Source organism: Hibiscus syriacus, unplaced genomic scaffold (genome assembly GCF_006381635.1).
Source record: "Hibiscus syriacus cultivar Baekdansim isolate YM2019G1 unplaced genomic scaffold, ASM638163v2 tig00111156_pilon, whole genome shotgun sequence".
NCBI lineage: Eukaryota > Viridiplantae > Streptophyta > Magnoliopsida > Malvales > Malvaceae > Hibiscus > Hibiscus syriacus.
Window position 1 is genome coordinate 496,365 of NW_024063003.1, and position 20,976 is coordinate 517,340.

The 20,976-nt window shown below is 34.9% G+C and overlaps 2 protein-coding genes across 2 annotated transcripts; one reads left to right on the top strand and one right to left on the bottom strand.

Moving 5' to 3' along the window:
- The first annotated feature begins 1,547 nt into the window (after window positions 1-1,547).
- LOC120154985 (probable WRKY transcription factor 50) lies at window positions 1,548-2,463 on the top strand. Its single transcript, XM_039166581.1, has 4 exons — window positions 1,548-1,809; window positions 1,900-2,029; window positions 2,150-2,292; window positions 2,334-2,463. The coding sequence occupies exons 1-3, from the start codon at window positions 1,581-1,583 to the stop codon at window positions 2,271-2,273; spliced, it is 483 nt and encodes a 160-aa protein (XP_039022512.1). The 5' UTR covers window positions 1,548-1,580; the 3' UTR covers window positions 2,274-2,292; window positions 2,334-2,463.
- A 377-nt stretch (window positions 2,464-2,840) lies between these two features.
- LOC120154984 (protein PLASTID MOVEMENT IMPAIRED 1-RELATED 2-like) lies at window positions 2,841-5,784 on the bottom strand. Its single transcript, XM_039166580.1, has 2 exons — window positions 5,678-5,784; window positions 2,841-5,577 (listed from the first exon to the last, which is right to left on the bottom strand). The coding sequence occupies exon 2, from the start codon at window positions 5,529-5,531 to the stop codon at window positions 3,666-3,668; it is 1,866 nt and encodes a 621-aa protein (XP_039022511.1). The 5' UTR covers window positions 5,532-5,577; window positions 5,678-5,784; the 3' UTR covers window positions 2,841-3,665.
- Window positions 5,785-20,976: the final 15,192 nt, after the last annotated feature.

Below are 20,976 nucleotides of genomic sequence, written 5' to 3' on the forward strand. Positions count from 1 at the left end.
GTGTAGTTTTGTCATTTTTCCTATTATAACACAAAATAAAACCGGATATGTTCGTGAACGTTAAACGGACATAATCATGAATGATAAACGAATATTTATGAACATTAAATAAACACATCCGTGAATGTTAAATAAATGAATATGAATAACTTCAAAAATAAATAAACAAACATGAATACAATAGTAAAAAATTAAATAAATATGATCACTTTCAAAAATAAATAAACAAAAATAACCTTATTTGCTTAAGTTAGTTGATTTACATGTAGGGATTTAAATTAAGACAGGTGATAGGCAGCATGGTAAGACGTCAGGGTTCTCAATTTCTTCTTTACTCATTGAATGAGGCTTAAAGTTCCAACTTTGTTATCTTTTTGGTTATTTTCATCTGATTGTGGGTCTTTTCTTGAAGCAGTTGTTGTGTGGGGTTCTAATTTTATTTGTATTTGGGTGAATAAAATAAGTTTATCCAAAAATATAAATTTGAATATTCGTAAGTTTGATAACGATATCTTTAATGGGTTTTTTAGGGAAATAATATAGACGCGAAGAAAATTAGAAAAATACGGTTAGTATGAAATTATTTAAAGATTTACTATTTTTGTTAAAATGAATTAAAATTTGGGTAAACTACACAAGTGATCACTAATGTTTGAGTATTTTTGTTTTTCCTACTAAAATTTCAAAAGTAACAAATTGGCCACTAACATGATTGATTTATAACAAATTAATCACTCGATGTTAATAACCTTTACTGAAGATAATGAAATGCTGATATGACACGTTAAACCAGACGTGACACTATTTTTTCACACATTTGGCTTTCCAAAGATTTTGATCGACGTTTAAGGAAAAATTAAAGAAAAAAAGTTTATCTTCCTCTCCATTATTCTTTTCTCTCCTCTCCTTCCTACTTTAAAACCAGGGGAGCTGCAACTCTTAAACTTTCTTCTACAAATGCTTGTTTGGGGAGTTATCTTCAACAAAAGGAAGGTGAAAAGAGTAAGTTTTCAAGTCCATATACATTTGCATTCCCAAGTCCAACCTTCAAAAGGGTTGTGCATATAAGAACTTTGTTTTCTCCAGTGATTACGCAGTGCCAACCCCACACAAATACTCGGTGGCTACAAAAACGGTGTCGACACAAAGTATATTATTTAAAAGCGAAAAATGAAATATAGAAAATAGTAATTTAGTGAATATAAGAATAATTAAAATGATTTTAATAAAGTTATAAATAATTAAAATTTTAAAATAAATATTTTAGTTAATATATTAAGACAAAATGGGTTTCAGCTAAATCTAATTTTTAAGAAATATATAATCTTATCATATCAGATCTTTTTTTGTCACGTTAAAAAATAATGAAAGTCTTGGTCTTCATCCTTTGAGAAATCCCAGTTCCTTTAAACTTCTTAGTGGAATGTATCTGGGACCCAAAATCATCATTTTCATTTTGACCTTTCGGCATTTACGTTGAACCTTCCTTCAATGTCACTTGAAGCACATGGGAAAACCACCTCTGCTTATTAATACATGCACGCAGCCATTATCGGAACATCCTTCGGTTTCGTTACAAAATGTCTAATAACAGTTTCAGAGTGCAACACTCGCTTCAAAGTGACTGTTCCGATCGATCCAAGTTCGAGTTTCCTGATGCTTACTTCACTTTTGACGGCTGGTTGCAGGACGATTATACCGGAACTTCGACCCCATGGCCTATTGAGAACAATTTTCATCAAGCCATTGAAGTACTTGATGGTTTTGCCGGCAACAGTAGCCTACTTACTCGAGAATCGTATGATAGTGGTAAGAAAAAGGTCTTTCATTACAATCATCTAAAGCTCCACCTAACATTACTGGGTATTATGATTCTTTGTTGTTGATTGTGTTCAACAGGAGAAACTGAAACTACCGAATCCAAAGAACGATATGCATTCAAGACGAAGTCCGAGGTTGATATACTGGATGATGGGTACAGATGGAGAAAGTATGGGAAGAAGATGGTGAAGAACAGCCCAAATCCAAGGTATATTTACATAAATATTATGCATGTTTTGTTTTCAATCATTAAACTAAGCTAAATGAGTACCTGTTTTGTGTTCGTTTTCGGAGTACCTTCATCGATTTCTTCGTATCTGATGAACAGGAACTACTACAGATGTTTGTATGAAGGATGCTCCGTGAAGAAAAGAGTTGAAAGAGATAAAGAGGATTCGAGTTATGTGATTACAACTTATGAGGGGATTCATAATCACCCGAGCATCTATTGAGTCGGTGGTTTTCTTGTCGGCTTCGAGTTCTTTTCGATCACTAATACCCTCACAGCGAAGTCCTGCATAAGGCCAATATCAACCTGCGTCGACGATCACATCAACTGCATACTCGAGTCATGTATTATCATTAGGAAATCTAAATCCTTTACTAGGATGGTGAGCATACAACTGCGGCAGGAATAAAACATGGCAAGAGAGTAGAAGGTACAGAGATCAAATGGACATGAAATGATCATAAATTCATAATTCCTATTGGACTGTACAATCTTTTCCAACATAAGTTGTCTATATGCAGGAATAGTAAAAATGATGCAAAAAAGTAATTAAATAAAGACGTGTTAATAAGTAGTCAAATGCTGCAATCTAAAATGAACTTTGACACCTTAATTTCGAAGATGACATCAGGGTTTCAAGAACGTGGACTTGAATCTGCCAATTCTTTCCAACTAGTTCCTGCTTCAAGAACATTATAGGATAGACTTCACAGCACATTTGCAGCCGGCACCTTTCTAGATACCGATTGGCACTCATACAATGGCCTTTGACTTTGACATTGTTTTCCTGTACTAGAGTTGGCTGTGCCAGCAGCCAGTAACAAATGTGTCCCAGACTGTCGCTGCGGTTTCCCCCCAGATTATAGGGCTTCAGCATTTAACCCGGCAACATGGACCTCAAGGATTTTGAAAACTGGAGTACATTCTCCTTTTTCATATGCTTCCCATGATTCAGCATTTTCTTCACTCTCCCAGCATTATGCTATAGATAGCCGAAAGCTCTCTCCACCTGAATTTAAGCAATCATTAAAGAGCCAAAAGGATCGTAGTGCCCAAGGGGGATCTCTATGCAACACCATGACCGCTATTAAAAAGTTGTTCCCCAGCAACCCATGCTTTCTAGCAGCTGTTTCGTTGATACTCCAGCATCGAACAATAAGCACCCATCCCAATATTATAGAAAAGTTCATTAACTTATTAGCATATATATGATCATCTCTGAAATCCAGCCTGAATCAGCTCTGAAAAAACAAGATCAATGCATAAATTCATCCAACCGACATGATTGCACACCACTCCAACATGACAACCCTGGGTGCAGCTTCTAGTTCAATCTGTTGCAATGATTTCCCAGCAATATCGTTCAAATACATTAAGCTATTTATTTACCTGCAAGGACAGGTTCTCCGTTCCAAGTGAAACAAACTTTAGCAGTCTCCGTAATATCAGTTACCCGATCTTGCAGAAAATACATCTGCTCAGGATACTTGAATGATCCCATGTGGCCAACATTTTAAAAATTTCTGAAAAGCGTGGAATTCATAGCTCACAAAACAAGTCCATCCTTTCCCTGGAATGAAATGCTAGAATCCACTTCTGTTGGCATCAATTGACCTCATTCTGGGGAAAGCATAATCGGACTTCCAAATCCATCACTTCGAACATGAGGACTTTGGAACACCTTGTCAACTAAGCTCCCCTTATGCAAAGCTTCAGTATCCAAGTCTTCAACCGCTTTGACAGCCCTTCGGCCTTTCAGTGATAATCTTTCCATCTTCTGTTCTTTGCCAGGCATTACAGAAGGGAAAGCAAAATCTTCGTAACTATCCCCACAGCAAGGAACAGGAATGGGGGAGTTGAACTCTTCTCCTGCTGCAACAAAATCTAGGATGAAGCCACCAGAAGCCAGGGCTTCGTTTTCAAACTCTCTCAACAGACGCTCCCTAGGAGATTCAAGAGCACCATCAGAGTTGAAGCTAAATGGATCATGTTCAATTTCCAGCATCTTTAAGAAATCACTAGCCACAGTGTCAGCAAGGTCATCCAAACTTGGCAATTTTTTTGTTAATTTGCTAGCCTTGTAATGTGATTCAGCCTCCATAAACTTTTCATGCTCAATAAACTCATCCAAAGTAGATGGAGATTCTAATATTAATGATTCTGTAACCAATTTGTCATTGAAAGCTGAGGAATATGTATTACTCTTTCCTTGTATGAGGTCATCTACCACAGCCTCCTCCGTGTGACCGGAGCAGGACATTTTTGAAACTGGATCTGCCTCCTCGTCAATTTCTGTGTCACAATCTTTAAGGATCTCATCCACGTTGATGGTTTCAATGGAAGAGCCATCAATAGTCTGAATACCACTTTGTTCAATCGTAGTCGGATCTTTCAGACACATTTCTACACCCTGTTCAATAACAAAAAACTCGTTCTTTTCGTACTCATCTATAACTTTAGCAGACTTGGAATCAGGTTTAAGTGGCTCCACATGTTCAGATAACTTATCTAATCCCGACGAACCATCTAAGCTCTCTTCATTAAATTTCTGATATAAAATGCTTATCGATTTGCAAAGTTCCAGTCCCAAATTTGGCAACACTTCAGTACCGAACTTTACATCAACGGACAGAGACCTGCGGTTTACATTACTTGGAACAGTTCCACAATGCTGAAGCATCTCATTCCCTTTGGTTGCACAAAGAACCCCGATCTCTCCCATGGTGCTTGACCCCTTCTCTGTTAGATTTACAAAATGTGACACATTCATACCGCCACTTGATTCAACTAAATTTTCCTTCATCACCATGAAGCTGACATTTAGAGTAGCACCCTTAGCCTTGCCAGAAAGGTTAAAGCTTGTAGTCCATTTACCAGATCCTTTCTCCCCTTCTAGATCATCCAAACTAAGTGGCAGCAGACTCGTGAGATCAATCCAATGCTGTCCTATATCATGCCCCGGCATGTCAACGACAGAGGCGCTGATTAGGAAAAGCTTGCTCTCATACTTTGCCGAATTATGAGGTCCGCTTCTACTACCATACACAAAACATTTCCACATCAACGTCTCTTCGAATTCAGCAATTCCATCCAAGATCCTCACCGCACAAGTCGACAGCAACTCATCCTTCCTCTTCCAATGCACACATAAGTTGAAGTCATTTAAACAGGCAGGCAAGCCTTCAACAGAATGCACATGGAGAAAGAAACAAATATGAAACCGATGTTGCATAATATGAGTTAATGCTTTCAAGGGCTTCTTCCAATCCCACGACGACGACGATTTCTTATCCTTATCAGATTCCAAAAGACGGGTTCTTCTCCTGACAGATTTAGATCTAAAATCGGATGTGGAAATCAAAGGTTTCGAGGGTTTATGCAAGTAAAGGGCTTTGCTTATTTCCTCGATGTCACGCAACAACTGACCATTATCAGAATCGCCACTACCATTTTTCTCATCAGCATCTATTTTGAAGTTCATTTTCAAAGAAAAACTTTAACCAAATATAACAGATATCTTCAACAACCTATTTGAATCATAAAATCATTAAAAAAAAGGATTACACTACGAATCATCGAAAAACCAGAAAGCAATTAGACTAGTCGAAGGAAACTAAAACCACTTACTTGATTTCTGATCCTTCTTCCGTCAGATGACACGGTACATCGAAGGGCCTTGATTGATATCAGTGACTCAACTTTTAACAAAAGCTGTACAAATAGAGTAGGAATCAAGAATAGTGAAGTCCGGGAAATTGAAAAATGGTTCAAAAAAGGTAAAGAAAAAGAGGTGTTGTTGGCTTAGTTGGGGGGATTTGGGATTTTTCTTGGGATCCTCCAATTTATTTTTTAATGTTTTGTGTAATTTCCCGGAAAATTTTCACGTGGAAGATAATAGAAAAGTTAATGCTTTTGTCTTTAGTATGAGCTTTGCCTAGTTGTGTTATCAACCACTTTGTCTAATCAATGAGGTACTAAGGTGGTGTTTGTTTTTACAGATGTAAAAGGTCTGTAGTCTACGGATCATATTTGTAAGTATCTGTAGCAGAAGAGGTAGATTAAAAGTCTGTAATCTGTAAGAAGAAGACTGTTTATTTTTTAACGTCTACAGACTGCTAAAATAAATTTAAATATAAATAAACTGATTTTTTAAACTTAAAGTAGTTTTGTAATACTAAAATTTAAATAATTTTAGTTTTATAATATTAAAATTTAAATAATTCATACAACTACAATAATAATTTTTTTAAAAAATAAATCAATCCATATTTTAAAATAAATCAATCCATATTTTAAAATAATTTTTTTTCATATTTTAAAATAAATCAATCTATATTTTAAAATAAATCAATCCATATTTTAAAATAAATCAATTCATATTTTAAAATAAATCAATCCATATTTTAAAATAAATTTTTCCATATTTTAAAATAAATCAATCCATGTTTTAAAATAAATTTTTCCATATTTTAAAATAAATTTTCCCATATTTTAAAATAAATCAATCCATGTTTTAAAATAAATCAATCCATATTTTAAAATAAATCAATCCATATTTTAAAATAAATTTTTTCATATTTTAAAATAAATCAATCCATATTTTAAAATAAATCAATCCATATTTTAAAATAAATCAATCCATAATTTAAAATAAAATTTTTCATATTTTAAAATAAATCAATCCATATTTTAAAATAAATTTTTCTATATTTTAAAATAAATCAATCTATATTTTAAAATAAATCAATCCATATTTTAAAATAAATTTTAAAATAGATTTAAAAAATTTTAATTTCTTTGAAGAGGTTTGAAGACCTTTGAAGACATAAAACCATATATGCACAAGAAGACCTCGCGCAGACGTTAGAAGAGCTTTTGCCTTTTAAAAAAACAAACGGTCTGCGAAGCCCAATGTCTGCGCGTGGTTTGCGCGGTGCAAACATAAGAGCTTTGCAGACCTCACACTGTAAAAACAAACACCACCTAAGACGCTGTGTTGCCGAAATCAATATTCATGGAGAAAAATCCTATCATTAATATATCAAATAATAAATGAAAATAAACAATCAAATAATGTAATATCGTACTCTTTCCGTTCCTTGATTTTTGTCTTGATCTTTGTGGCAGGTTGATTTAACACAACTTTAGGAGATAAGTTTGATTATATATTAAGTTATATAATGTTATATTTTGACTCAAATAATTAGTTTAGGCAATAATTCTTATAGAATTCTTATGGATTAAAAGTTCTTGACGATCAAATATTTTGCTTTATAAATAGAGATAGTGTCTTAACCTAATTATGTGATAGAGAATTATTTTGGAGAGATATACTTCTTTTTGGGATCTCTATAACTTTTGGGTATATGTTACATAGATAGTTTTGTAGGGATTGAGAGAGTTTTTGGATACACCGGGTTTTGGTATCTATACCGAATTTTGGGATACATGTGATATCATGTACTTGTACTCTTCGTGTTCTCTACATATATAGTAGATTATTATTCATCTCGTCCGTAGAGGTAGACAAGGTCAAACCACGTTAAATTTCGTCTCTCGTGCATGTCTTATTTTATGTTAATATCATTTTGATTATTTTTCCGCTTTCATATCATAAAAAGTGGTATTAGAGCTATGATTCGGACTTTGGAATTTTGAAAGAATTTTTTGTTGAGGATTTTGTTAGCGATTTTGGAGACATGCAAGATGAATTTGTTGCAATTAGTTTTCAATTTCAAGGAAGTAATTCTCGATTAATCCAATGATACTTCAATGGATATTGCATAAGAATTGAAGTTGTTGAAGACTTGAAAGCGGTGCTTCAACGGATATGCAACTTACGTGAAGATTGAAGTTGTTGAAGACTTGAAGACTAATTTTTGGATGAAATTTGGGTAAAAGGGAGATTTGTTATATTTTGACCCAAATTATAATTGGTAATTAAGTTGGATTTTATTGTAATTGTTTTTGGCAAGAATTCTTATGGATTAAGAATTTTTGGTGATCAAAAATTTTGCTTTATAAATAGAGATAATGTTTTAACCTAATTATGTGTGAGAGAATTATTTTAGAGAGATAAAATCCTTTTTGGGATCTATGTAACTTTTGGGGTTTATGTTACATAGATTGTTTTGTAGGGATTGAGAGAGTTTTTGGGTACACCAGTTTTTGGGATACATGTGATATCATGGTCATTGTACTCTTCGTGTTCTTTACATCTATAGTGGATTATTGTTCATTTCGCCCATAGAGGTAGGCAAGGCTGAATCACGTTAAATCTCGTCTCCCGTGCATGTCTTATTTTATGTTGATATCGCTTTGATTATTTTTTCGCTTTCATATTATAACAATTGGTAACAGAGCTATGGTTCGGGCTGTGGAATTTTGAAGGAATTTTTTGTTGCATATTTTGTTAGCGATTTTGGAGACATGCAAGATGAATTTGCCGCAATGAATTTTCAGTTTCAAAGAAGTAATTCTCGATTAATCCATTGATACTTCAATGGATATTGCATAAGAATTGAAGTTGTTGAAGACTTGAAAGCGGTGCTCCAACAGATATGCAGCTTACGTGAAGATTAAAGTTGTTGAAGACTTGAAGACTAATTTTTGAATGAAATTTGGGTAAAGGGGAGATTTTTTTATATTTTGACCCAAATTATAATTAGTAATTAAGTTGGATTTTATTGTAATTGTTTTAGGCAAGAATTCTTATGGATTAAGAATTTTTGGTGATCAAGTATTTTGCTTTATAAATAGAGATAATGTCTTAACCTAATTATGTAAGAGAGAATTATTTTAGAGAGATATAATTCTTTTTGGGATCTCTGTAACTTTTGAGGTTTATGTTACAGATATTGTTTTGTAGGGATTGATATAGTTTTTGGATACATTGATTTTTGGTATTTATACCGGGTTTTGGGATACATGTGATATCATGTAGTTGTACTCTTCGTGTTCTCTATATCTATAGTGAATTATTGTTCATCTCGTCCGTTGAGGTAGGCAAGGCCGAACTACATTAAATCTCGTCTCCCGTGCATGTCTTATTTTATGTTGATATCGCTTTTATTATTTTTTCCGTTTTCATATTATAACATATAAAATGAAGAAAATGATAAAACCATCCAAGTAATTGATAGATTTAATTGATTTATTTTGATAAGTGTAAAAAATGAGACATAAAATAGTAAAAAAGTAAATATTATTATTTGTTCGATTTTTTTAATATGACATTTTAAGTAAAATCATTTTAAAAATCAAGATGGAAAAAAATTATGAGACGGAAAGAATAATCGTCTTATTTTAAACAAAATGATAAATACTATTGATAAATGCAGTTTAGTGTATACCGAGTCATTATTATAGGAGCAATATTTATTTAAAAATTATATACTTGATTAGCATTTAGAACAAAAAAGTATATTTAAAATTACAAGTAAAGTGACACTCTTTTAATTGGTTTAGGAAATATATTCTTAATTTTTTTGATAAATTCTTTATATTACCTAAAGTAGAGCAGAAACATGCTACAGAATTACAAAACAACCAACAATAACAGGAAATAAAACACAAATAAAAAATTAAATTAGGTAATATCCCATCGTATACAGAAACTAGCATTCACTGGATCATGAACAATCTTCCTGCCCCTGAGACGAATCTGCACCATCTTTTTATGCCCTGCAGTACATTATCAACCGAGCGAGATGTGTCTGTAAATGCCTACAATTCCTCTCCTCTCCATGCAAGTTCATGCTCCCAGCAGCTAGTCCTGCAAGGAAGGCCACACAAAGCCAAGATGCCCTCCCACAACTCCTTAGCAAAGCCACGAGTAAAAGAAAGAGATGATCCTTGCTTTTAGACTAACAACCAAAAATCACACACAAGTCATTACCAACATTAACACTAATTCTTAAGAGCCTCTCATTTTTAGGGAGACGATTAAGAATAGCCATCCAGACAATAATACTATGCTTGGGGATACGACCTGCAAATCAAACAACATCATGCCACAAAACCTTTGGATGCTCAAAATGAAGCTGGCCCCAAATTATGCTAGCTTTCATTAAACTATCATCAGCAGCAGCAAACAAAAGATGGGCTTCAGACCTGAGCTTCAAGATTTTCTTAAAGCTCCAACTAACATTGGTGGGGATCTCTAATTTCTAGAAATCCACACCCTTCAAGATGTACTCCTTGAGCCAAGCCACCCAGAAGGAGCCCTCTCCAGCTAGTATGCTCCTAATCAGATGCAAAATTCAAGCTTTATTCCATCCAGTAATGTCCTTTACACCAAGTCCACCATTAGACCTTAGCAGACATATTTGCCTTTAGCTGATTTGGGCACCACCAACAACCACATCAACACCCTTCCAGAAAAATAAGAACACAACTGCTCAATCCTCCTAATCGTAGCTTGGGACAAAATCAATTGTCGACACCAATAATTTGCTATGATGAAGAGAACAACCTTAATGAGTTGTAAATGCCCGACAAAACTAAGGTGTTGATTAGCCCACATAGCCAGCTTCCTTATAATCTTATCAATAAGACCAAGATAGTCCTTCTCAATAAGTTTTCTTGTCACCAAGGGAACCCCTAATTATCTTACTGGAAGACATCCTAACTGAAATCCATAAACCTCCCTAATAAATTCACACTGATCATCAGATACTCCAGCTATGAAAATCTTGCATTTAACAACGTTAGGTCTCAGACCCGAGATGGTGTAAAAATACTCCAAAACACATTGAACTCCAACATTAGAATCAATGTTACCCCTGCAAAAGATCAGTAGATCATCATCAAAATAAAGATGAGTTAAACCAACTCTCTTACACTTGGGATGATTTTGCTAACAATAGAATAATTTTAGTAGTTTGAACTCCAATTATAAAATCAATGTTTTAATTAAGTATCGGCTGGGATGATTTTGCTAACAGTTGAATAATTTGAGTATTTTTTAATTATAAAATGGCTATTTTAATTTTTAATTCAAATGGTTTTAAACTTATTCAATTTACTCTAGTTTAAAGTTAATTAGGTTGATCAACTTATTGAGTGAACTTAATAGTTAAAAGAGTGTTGTTCTTTTTAAGGTATCATGTTCGAATATTTGTTTCTATAAGATTTATTTACGTTATTAATGATTAAGAAAGATTATGAACAAATATTATATTATATCACATATATTATTAAAAGCAGGTTTGGTGGTATGTATAATATGTAAAAGGGACTGAAAAAAAACCTAGTTTTCTCTCATTGATTTACCACTCATCTATTTCCTTTTTCCTCTTTGTTGATCGGTGGCTGCACCAACTTTAGTGTTGATTTTCAACAAGTCTGCCTATATGTCACATTTTTATATTCCTTTATGGCACGTTTTTTTTTACCTTTTGGCATATTTTTCGGTCGTTTGGTCGTTTTCTCATTTATCTTTTGAAGAGTTGATTTGACATCGCCACGACTGATAAAGATGACACTTATCTGATATCTTGTTATCTTTCCAACTTTGGACCATCGAATTGGATTTAGATACCTAATTTACATTCGTGGATAGCATTTTATGTCGATCGAGTCTGATTTGATGTTTGTCAGTGGTCTTTTAATAGTTTGATCCCTTTTTTAGGTTTGTTTACTGATGCAATCAATTCTATTTGCATTGACTTGTGCGCCTATTTCTTCTTGTAGCGTTGGGCAGCAATCGGTTGGGTGGTCTAGCGTAGTACATATCCCGCATACTCTAGTTGATTCGTTCTTTACTGCAACAAGGGAATTAACGGTATTAGTTAATTTTTCGATTATATTTTCAAGTGAAATGGTGCTTACCTCGTGAACCCGTCGGCTAGGTTCACTCGTAGTGCCAAACTATTGAGAGTTGGTTGCCATTGTTGAGATTATTTCCCTCGCTGCGTTTGAGGTCATATTAACAAGAGCTCCTTGCTAGCAGCGTCGATCATTTTCATCTCCATGGAAGCAACCCTTCGTAGAAATATTGAAGAATCATATGCTCGATCAATCAGTGTTACAGGAAGCTCGCATATATCTTCTTGAATCGGTTCCAGTAGTCATAAAGTGATTCCTTGTGCTTTTGTTTAATTCTTAGGATGATTCTCCTCAGTTATATTGCCTTCGTTGTTGGAAAAAACATGTCAAGAAAAATACAATTTAGATCAGCCCAAATATTTATCGAATTTGGAAGCAAATAAAATAAGCCTTCTTTTGCTATGTTAGATAAAGAAAATGGGAACGCTCTTAATTTAATTTGGTGTTTGGATACTTCCTGAGATTTCATACTTGAACAGACAAAATGGAACTCCGCCAGATGTTTATGCGAACTTTCATTAGGAAGGCCGTAGAAGGTAGGAAGAAGATGTATCAACCCCATCTTGAGTTAAAACGATATTTCACTTGAGGAAAAGTGATGTAGAGTGGTTGTTGTACTGCAGGAGCTGCGGCTAGTTCGTGGATGGTTTGGTCGCCCATCGATTTGTCGTGGTTGGATTGACAATTGGTGTGGAAGTCGATTCGCCTATTATTGGATTTTGTGTGGAATCCGTTGATTCCTCGTATGTGGTGTCAATTGAGTTTTCAGAACTTGCTTGCTCTTGTCGTTTCTTTTCTTTTCTCTCGAAGCGTTTAACTGTGAATTCGTCTGGCTCGCGCTTCAATTTTTGGATCAAATTCTTTTGATGTGCCCTGTTTTGTCTAGTCATAAATCAAAAACAATTTAATTACTAATTTTTCGTGTTCCTCGGCAACGATGTCAATTTGACAATACATCGTTTTGATGTCAAATAATTAATACTTTAATCTAAAAAAATAAATAAATTAAAGTAGAATAGTGAGAGTAAAGGTTGATCTGGAGGGACTAAAGAAGTTGTCGAAAATTGGTTCTTGATTCTTGATCTGGCGTGATTTGTAGAGAATATAAATAAAAGGGTTTTAAAGTTGAAATAAAAGATTTGATTGAATGAAATAAAGATAGTAAATTAGGAATTAAAGTGAAAATTCAATTGATAAAATCAGCCTTAGGCTAAAGCTCTTTGCCTCAATTCATATCGATCGTTGAATAGGATTTACCTTAGGGATCACGCCGGTTACAGTCTACAGGGTCAATTTGACAATACATCGTTTTGATGTCAAATAATTAATACTTTAATCTAAAAAAATAAATAAATTAAAGTAGAATAGTGAGAGTAAAGGTTGATCTGGAGGGACTAAAGAAGTTGTCGAAAATTGGTTCTTGATTCTTGATCTGGCGTGATTTGTAGAGAATAGTAAATAAAAAGGGGTTTTAAGAGTTGAAATAAAAATAAGATTTGATTGAATGAAAATAAAGATAGTAAATTAAGGGAATTAAAGTGAAAATTCAATTGATAAAATCAGCCTTAGGCTAAAGCTCTTTGCCTCAATTCATATCGATCGTTGAATAGGATTTTACCTTAGGGATCACGCCGGTTACAGTCTACAGGATCCAACCCATGTAACTTATTTTTCTCTCTAGTGAATCAAGCATCTAAAAATCAATTTTTAGACCTTAACTCTTTGTAAATTAATCGCGACAATCGCTTACCAACTCAACACCTTTAAATGTGCTAAGTATGTTGCACCATCTCAATCGAGAATCTAACCCAAATTTAGTTTCCCTTAGAAGATTGTCGCTAAGTATGTTCACAGGAAGTCGAATGTGCCACAGGTAGATCCTTCCTCCCAACTATTAATCGAAATCGAAATTCAATTCCAATGTGCATTTTTTAAAATTAAATTGTTTTGATTGTAAAGGATGGTCGATTACCAATCCTTGATTTCAAAAAACTAAAAATGTAACCCTGAAGGGTATGATGTGCATTTCTATTATCATGATTTAGAATCGAGTCTTGGCTTTAGCCTTTGGCTTTGGAAAACTTAGCTAAGTATGATAGAAATCATACTTAGCATTTTTAAAAGAAAATAAAGTAAAACATGAAAGGAAAATAAAATGAAAGAAAAAGAAAAACTTTTATAAAACTAAAGAAAGAAAGTAACAAGAGAAATTAAGAAGCGAATGAATGCTTGATCTCAATGATGGAATGAGGCTTACCCCAATAGACCAGAGCAAACAACGAAAAAAATACAATAGACAAGAGGGCAACAACTAAACAACATCAACCAACACCAATATTTCGAAAAGAAAAAAAACAAAAGAAACCAAAGAGAAGTTTTCCTCGTCGGAGACTCCAAACCGTCGTCAAACCGCTGTTTGTTCGAAGGTAAAAACGTATATCTAGGCTTATTAAATGAGTTTTTGGTTAAAGGGAGGTTGGATCTGGGTTTAGGAGGAAAAGAGGGCCATTTTGGGTAAGTTTTTCGAATTCTGGCCACCATGGACGGTGGCCGACGCTGGTGTACAGTGGCCAACTCTCCCACCGGTGGAGGGTTTTAGAGAGAAGGCAGAGAGATTTCTCTCTTCTATCTGTTAGTGAGATAAAGAAAAGAGGAAAATGAAGTTTAATGGCCTTTTAGGCCGGTTTTGGGGTATTTATATCTCTCCCCAAACTACGTCGTTTTGAGAAATGACCATTTGCGTATTTTGGGTAAATGGGTAAATCCCATCCATAGTCCCTCTAGGTTTTTTAACTTTACATTCTGGTCACTGAAATCATTTTTCTGTGTATTTCAATTTGGTCTTCAAATTTTATTTATTTCTATTTTAGTCACTAAATGGTATGCATACATGTTTTGGGTAAAATATCCAATTTAGTCCTATCATTTTAGTAATTTTTATCTTGATCCGAATAAATGATTAAGGCTAAATTACACTGCCATTTTATGTTATTTTTACTTATGGCCTTGAATTTTAATTATATTATAATTTAGTTCTGTAATTTTAGTATTTTTAGTTTTAATATTATTATTGTTTTATTTACAATTTTAGTATCTAAAATATGAATTTATTTACATAGTGAACCTTAAACTTCTGTAGTTTTTATAATTTAATCATTAAATTTATTATTTTAATTTATATATTTGTTATTTTTTAATTATAATATTTTTAAGTTTTATTTTGTTTGAGGAATTTATAGAAATACGCCTTAACTAACAATGAGTGTGTTTCTAAGAATTATTCGTATAAAATAATATTTCTTTCTATTTTTTTGAAAAACAAATATCATAATTTAAATATTATTCTCATTTGTCAATTTTAATAATTAGATGACGTATAATTGTGTAAGTACCAATTTTGGGCGTTGTGGGGATGCTAATCCTTCTCAACATGTAACCAACTCCCGAACCCTTTTCAAAGTGAATCTCTGGTCAAACGCAGACTAATTTTTTATATTTTAAATTTTTTTTAGAATTATTTTAAAAAGTATTTTTAGGTATTCGACTTACCTAACCCAAAAGTCGACGACGACTCCAAGTTTGTATTTATTTAAAACCCAACATGTTCCCAATATTAAGTTAGACCAATTCCCGAGAAAGCCCTAAAAAGCCCAACGGAGACCGTTTCGACACTTTGTTAATATCCCTTTCTAATAAAATATGAAAAACTTTATTCTTACCACTTTATTTATTTTGGAACAATGTTGCAAATTACATTTATATTTTGGTCAAATGTTAAATATGATATTTATATTTTAAAATGTTTTAATTTAGTCTTGAGATCACCATTCATGAATTATAATGCTACATGTAGTTAGCATCATTAATAAATGATAAGCACACCAATGAAATTTGAACAAATGAAACTTTAATTATTGAAATTTAAACTTCAACTGTAAATTAAAATTACGAAGAATGGTTATAACCGAAAATGTTATAAATAATATCACATTTTAAATTGCATCAAACCTAAAATATTTTGATTTTTCAATAACATTTTAGGTCACGCTCATTTTTATTTTTTTAGTTGTATTTTAACATGTCTTTTTTAGAATTTTTGACACTACAAAGCTATTTGGGTGTTGAATCCTTTCAGGTTGGTCTTCTTATATGAGTTGGTTTTCTAATGATTCTGATTATATTTTGGACATGATCGATTAACTGAAAAAATAAATCTTTTGAAGGCGTTTTCCCGAAAAATCACCCGTTATCGGTATATTTACCGATCTAACACCGGTCAGATTATATTTCCCGATCTAACACCCGTAGCAGTAAAGCGCGCTCCCTCCCCCCTACTATATGTTGATTTGGCGCCACGTGGGGTATAGCGCGCCCCATGTACCGCGCTATACGCTGACATGGCTTACACGTGGGTATAGCGCGCCCCTTGTTCCGCGCTATACGCCACGTAGGGGTATAGCGTCGCCCCTGTTCAGCGCTATACCTTGGTACCACGCTATACCTTTTATCTGAATAATTACATATAGCGCGGTACTGGTACCGCGCCTTATATGGTTATAAATACCCTTCCCTCCCGATTAAATTCCTCACATCTCTCCTCTCAACTTATAAATTAATACAACAATTCCGTCAACGAGTAATAATTCTGATAATTTTCTCATATTTGATTTAGAAGTTCGTGCGATTTTTCGTTATAAATTTTGTTATAACTTTTTTATTATACTTATTGTTTATTATGATTATTTGAAAAAAATATTATTCTAATTATTTTCAACTAATTTGTGTGTTTGTAAAATTGAAAAGCAGGAGCATACGTCAAAATAGTTTTGCGGTGCAGGTAATAATATAAAATTATATTATTTAAATTATTTACGTTGATGTGTAAAAAATTTATTGTGTTATATTTTCGTTCATATATAATTTATTTAATCATGTTTGTTTCAGTTAATTTTTTTGTAGATATAATATTGCCGTACTTTTAAACTCAAAGAATGGTGCGACTTTCAGCTATTGTTTATTATGATGGTGAAATTCAAGAAGATGAAACCGACGTTGTTTTCATATCAAATGAGCGTGTTAAAATATCATTCAAGAGAAACATAACTCTTGAGGAGCTGATAACGAAGATTTCGAGGAAGATTCATGTTGGAAGTAGTAGAAGAATGTCGTCGTTGCAGTACAGATTTCCAACATTATTGTTGCCATTAACTTATACAACGTTCGAACTTTCGAACAATAATGATGTTCAAATGATGGTTAAAGCTCAAAGTAATTATTCAGACGTCGCTATTGAGATGTATGCACATTTTGTTCAAGTGCGTGCTGTTCGGGGTCAATCATTAAGCTCCCACTATGGGCTGGCTGAACAAGTTGACAGCCCGACTACAGTAATGTGTAATGATTTTAATACCATAATGGGGAGACATTCATCCGCAACTCCTTACGATATGTACCTAGGTGGGTCCACGAACAATCCGTATGGCAACACCGCCTCCAGTTCAAGGGGAAGGCATTCATCTGAAAATTTCTTTAACCATATAGAGATACCATCGACGCAACCATCTGTGCAGTTTCCATTTGACACGATGGCTTCAAGCTCCAGGGGGAGGCATTTGACTACGAGCTTTTTCGACGTCAATGTCGATATGCCTTCCAGTTCAAGGGGAAGGCGTGCAAGTAGTAGGTTCTTCGACCTAAATGTAGAGAGCACGGAGGAACCATCATCTCCACCAGAAGAACCGCTTCGTGAGCCTGGTGCGGATGGTGCTGAGACTAGACTATTCATTCACCCAGAATCACCGCAATTCAACTCTGATGATGATGAAGTTCCAGGAAATGTGGCACAAATTGACCCTCCTGCACACATGTATGAAGCTGATTATGGTGCTATGTACGAGCAGAATTTGCGGATATGCCTCATCTCGGTGACTATGGATATTACTCATTAATAAATAATGGTGAGTTATATTTAGGCATAGAGTTTTAAAGCAAAGAAGAAGCGGTGATGGCTATAAAAAATTACAATATCCGTAATTCTGTTCAGTCCAGAGAGTCAATCGACGACGAAAAATATGTATGCTATGTTGCACGACGAGGAAAACGGATGCAATTGGATGGTTCCCGTATCGAAAATGAAGAGGAAAAAAAACATATGGGAATAACAGTATACAACGATCCTCGCACATGTTGTGCTGGAGGGGTCAACCAAGATCATCCCAACTTGGACTCTGAAATGATATGCCAAGCCATCATGCCTATGGTAAAAGCAAGCTCTCTTATAGCTGTTGATGTGTTGATTTCAGCTATACAATCGCAGTATAGGTACACTGTCTCCTATAAAAAAGCTTGGTTGGCAAAACAAAATGCCATTGTCAAACTTCATGGCGAATGAGATGCATCTTACAACGAACTTCCAGGTTGGTTTAAGCTGGTGCGGACGTTGAATCCTGGGACGATTGTGGACTTCGAAAGTTCCTATGCATACCATAATGATCGAGTTCTTCACGATCGAAGCCAATTCTATCGGGTTTTTTGGAGTTACCCACAGTGCGTTAATGCTGCCAAATACTGCAAGCCTGTGGTCCAGATCGAGGGGACTTTCTTATATGGAAAATACAAGCAAGTTTTATTAATGGTAGTTGTCCAAGATGGCAATCGCAACATTCTTCCAGTTGCTTTTGCTCTTGTCGAAGGAGAAGATACAGATTCTTGGTATTTAAATACAACAAACTTACAATAAGAAATAAATGGTAAATGATAACCAAATTACAATAACTTATATTAAATGGTAAAAAACAAAATTAACTTAAATACATTAAAAAAAGTCCAACAAATTTAACAAAATAAAGTAAGTATTAAATGAGAAATAATAAAAAATTCCAATTTAACAAAATAAAGGAAATACAAATATAATGAAAAAATCTATCGATGTCTGCGTCGCGAATGTGTTCTGCAGGGCAGTGGCTGTCGGTCTCGAGGATGATTTCTTTGTATCACTGGTTCTGACTCCTCGCTGTCATCATCGTCATCGTCGTCATCATCGTCGTCATCGTCATCGTCCTGAGCAAGTACATTAGGTTCATGAGGAGCTGATGATGATGAAGCACCTCCATAGAATAAAGACCCTGGAGGTGTATGACTGACTATCCCACCGGCCTGCGAAAACTGGGAAAACTCATAAAACCCAGACATCGCTGAGTGTGAAAACTGTACAGGAGGTGTATGTGTTGCGACCATGGGTGATGAGGCTGAACCCGCCAGATATCCAGCATTAGAACTCCAAGTCGGATCTGCAAACATAGACCCATAATATCCTCCAGGAGGGGTCATATGTGACGGTGGCGGCAGCTGGGTCATAAAACCAGGTGAAGGCGGCGGCGGCGACATCTGGTAATAGAAAGACTGCGACATCATAAATGGCTGTGGTGGATGCTGTGAAGGTCCTGCTGATGCAGCTGAGGATGAACCGAATGCACCTGCTCTCCGTCCATGAGTCGGGGGACGATGGTGCTGTGTCGGTGAACGTCTCTGTCGACGTCGCGGAAAGGTCTACCTCGTGCATCCTCGGGAAGCAGAAACTATTTCCCGTTACTGTTGAACCACTCGTAATAACCGTCAGCAACCATCAAGAGGTCAAGTAAAATGGGCTCTCTATGGGGAAGGCGCCGATGTCGATTCTCCCACAACACGACCCACTCATGATGCCTCGCCAACCAATCTGTATCTGTCTTATCGCGTCTATCTAAGCTATACAACTCATCCATATTGCGAGGTGCTTCCGGAATTGGTTGAAAACAACCAAACTGCCGGAGCACGCGATCAGTAGAGTGCCACTCGACGGTCACATAACAGATCAGAGTGACCATCGCCATCCAAATATATGATGGGCCCCTCAACTCAGGTGGGATCACCGCCCTTACATCATCAGTAGAATATGGCACCCATTCAAACTAAAACAAATATATATAATTTTTATCAAAATAATAATCTAATTATATAACTATAATCTAAAATCGATTTTTAAACATTAAAATTCATACCTGTGTGCCAGCTTGTTGATCGATGAGCACCCTAATTTTTTCTAAATCATCAGGTAACTCCCTGAATGATCCGACCATACGAAAGTCGCTAAGATGTCGCAACCACATGCAGTGAACTAGGTTGCGCGATTTGTCCGGCATCAGCAACCCTCTTATCAACTGCTGTATGTATTCCCGTGCATACATCTTAACTTCATTCTCAGAGGCGTCTGCGCTCAACTCTCGAAAATTGGCATCTAACCAATTTAACGGTATCCTACCTCCGATAAAACTTTCCGGGACACGTCCTAGATTATCCCTGCACAAAGTAGTCCAGGAACCCTGCGAGATCCCTGATATCACATCTCCATCCATCGGAAGCCCTAGGTGCATAGCAACATCATCAAGTGTAATCGTGCACTCTCCGCACGGAAGATGAAATGTGTGGGTCTCCAGCCTCCACCGCTCTACTAAGGCAGAAATAAGGTATGGTTCTATCTTACAGTGACCCTGATATCTACCTATGTATCCAAATCCAGCCTCTACTAATACGGCAAGACACGACTAGGTATCACTAACTTAAGATTCCTAATAAAGGATCTAATACACGGTCATTCTCCTAAAATTAAATAATTACACAAATTAATTCTTAATCTAATATCATGCATTAAATAATCAACAAATTATTACAAATAATTTAAATTAAATTAAAACGTTAAAATTTTACCGTATCAGTAAAGTGTCGAGATATATGATTTCCATCCAAGTGAAGTAGACCGCCTTCTATTATATATCTGTAAAAAAATTATATTAGTAAAATATTAAATAAAGTAAAATGCTTAAATAAATTAAATACATAATATTAAAAATATTATAAAATATACCTTAAACAGAGAGAGTATTTGAGAGAATTTGAGAGAATATGATATGATGAAAGTAATGGACGAGGGGGTATTTATAGGGACAGTTGGGGGTAATTAAAGGTATAGCGTGTCCCTTGTACCGCGCTATACCCCACGTGTCAGATAAACAACTATAGCGCGGAACAAGGGGCGCGCTATACCCACGTGTAAGCCATGT

What these genes read in the sequence shown, in the direction of transcription:
- LOC120154985 (XM_039166581.1), top strand. Translation starts at nt 1,581, where the DNA reads ATGTCTAATAACAGTTTCAGAGTGCAACACTCGCTTCAAAGTGACTGT. An exon ending in TCGAGAATCGTATGATAGTG is followed by an intron (nt 1,810 to 1,899) that starts GTAAGAAAAAGG and finishes TGTGTTCAACAG; the next exon opens with GAGAAACTGAAACTACCGAA. An exon ending in AAGAACAGCCCAAATCCAAG is followed by an intron (nt 2,030 to 2,149) that starts GTATATTTACAT and finishes TCTGATGAACAG; the next exon opens with GAACTACTACAGATGTTTGT.
- LOC120154984 (XM_039166580.1), bottom strand. Translation starts at nt 5,531, where the DNA reads ATGAACTTCAAAATAGATGCTGATGAGAAAAATGGTAGTGGCGATTCT.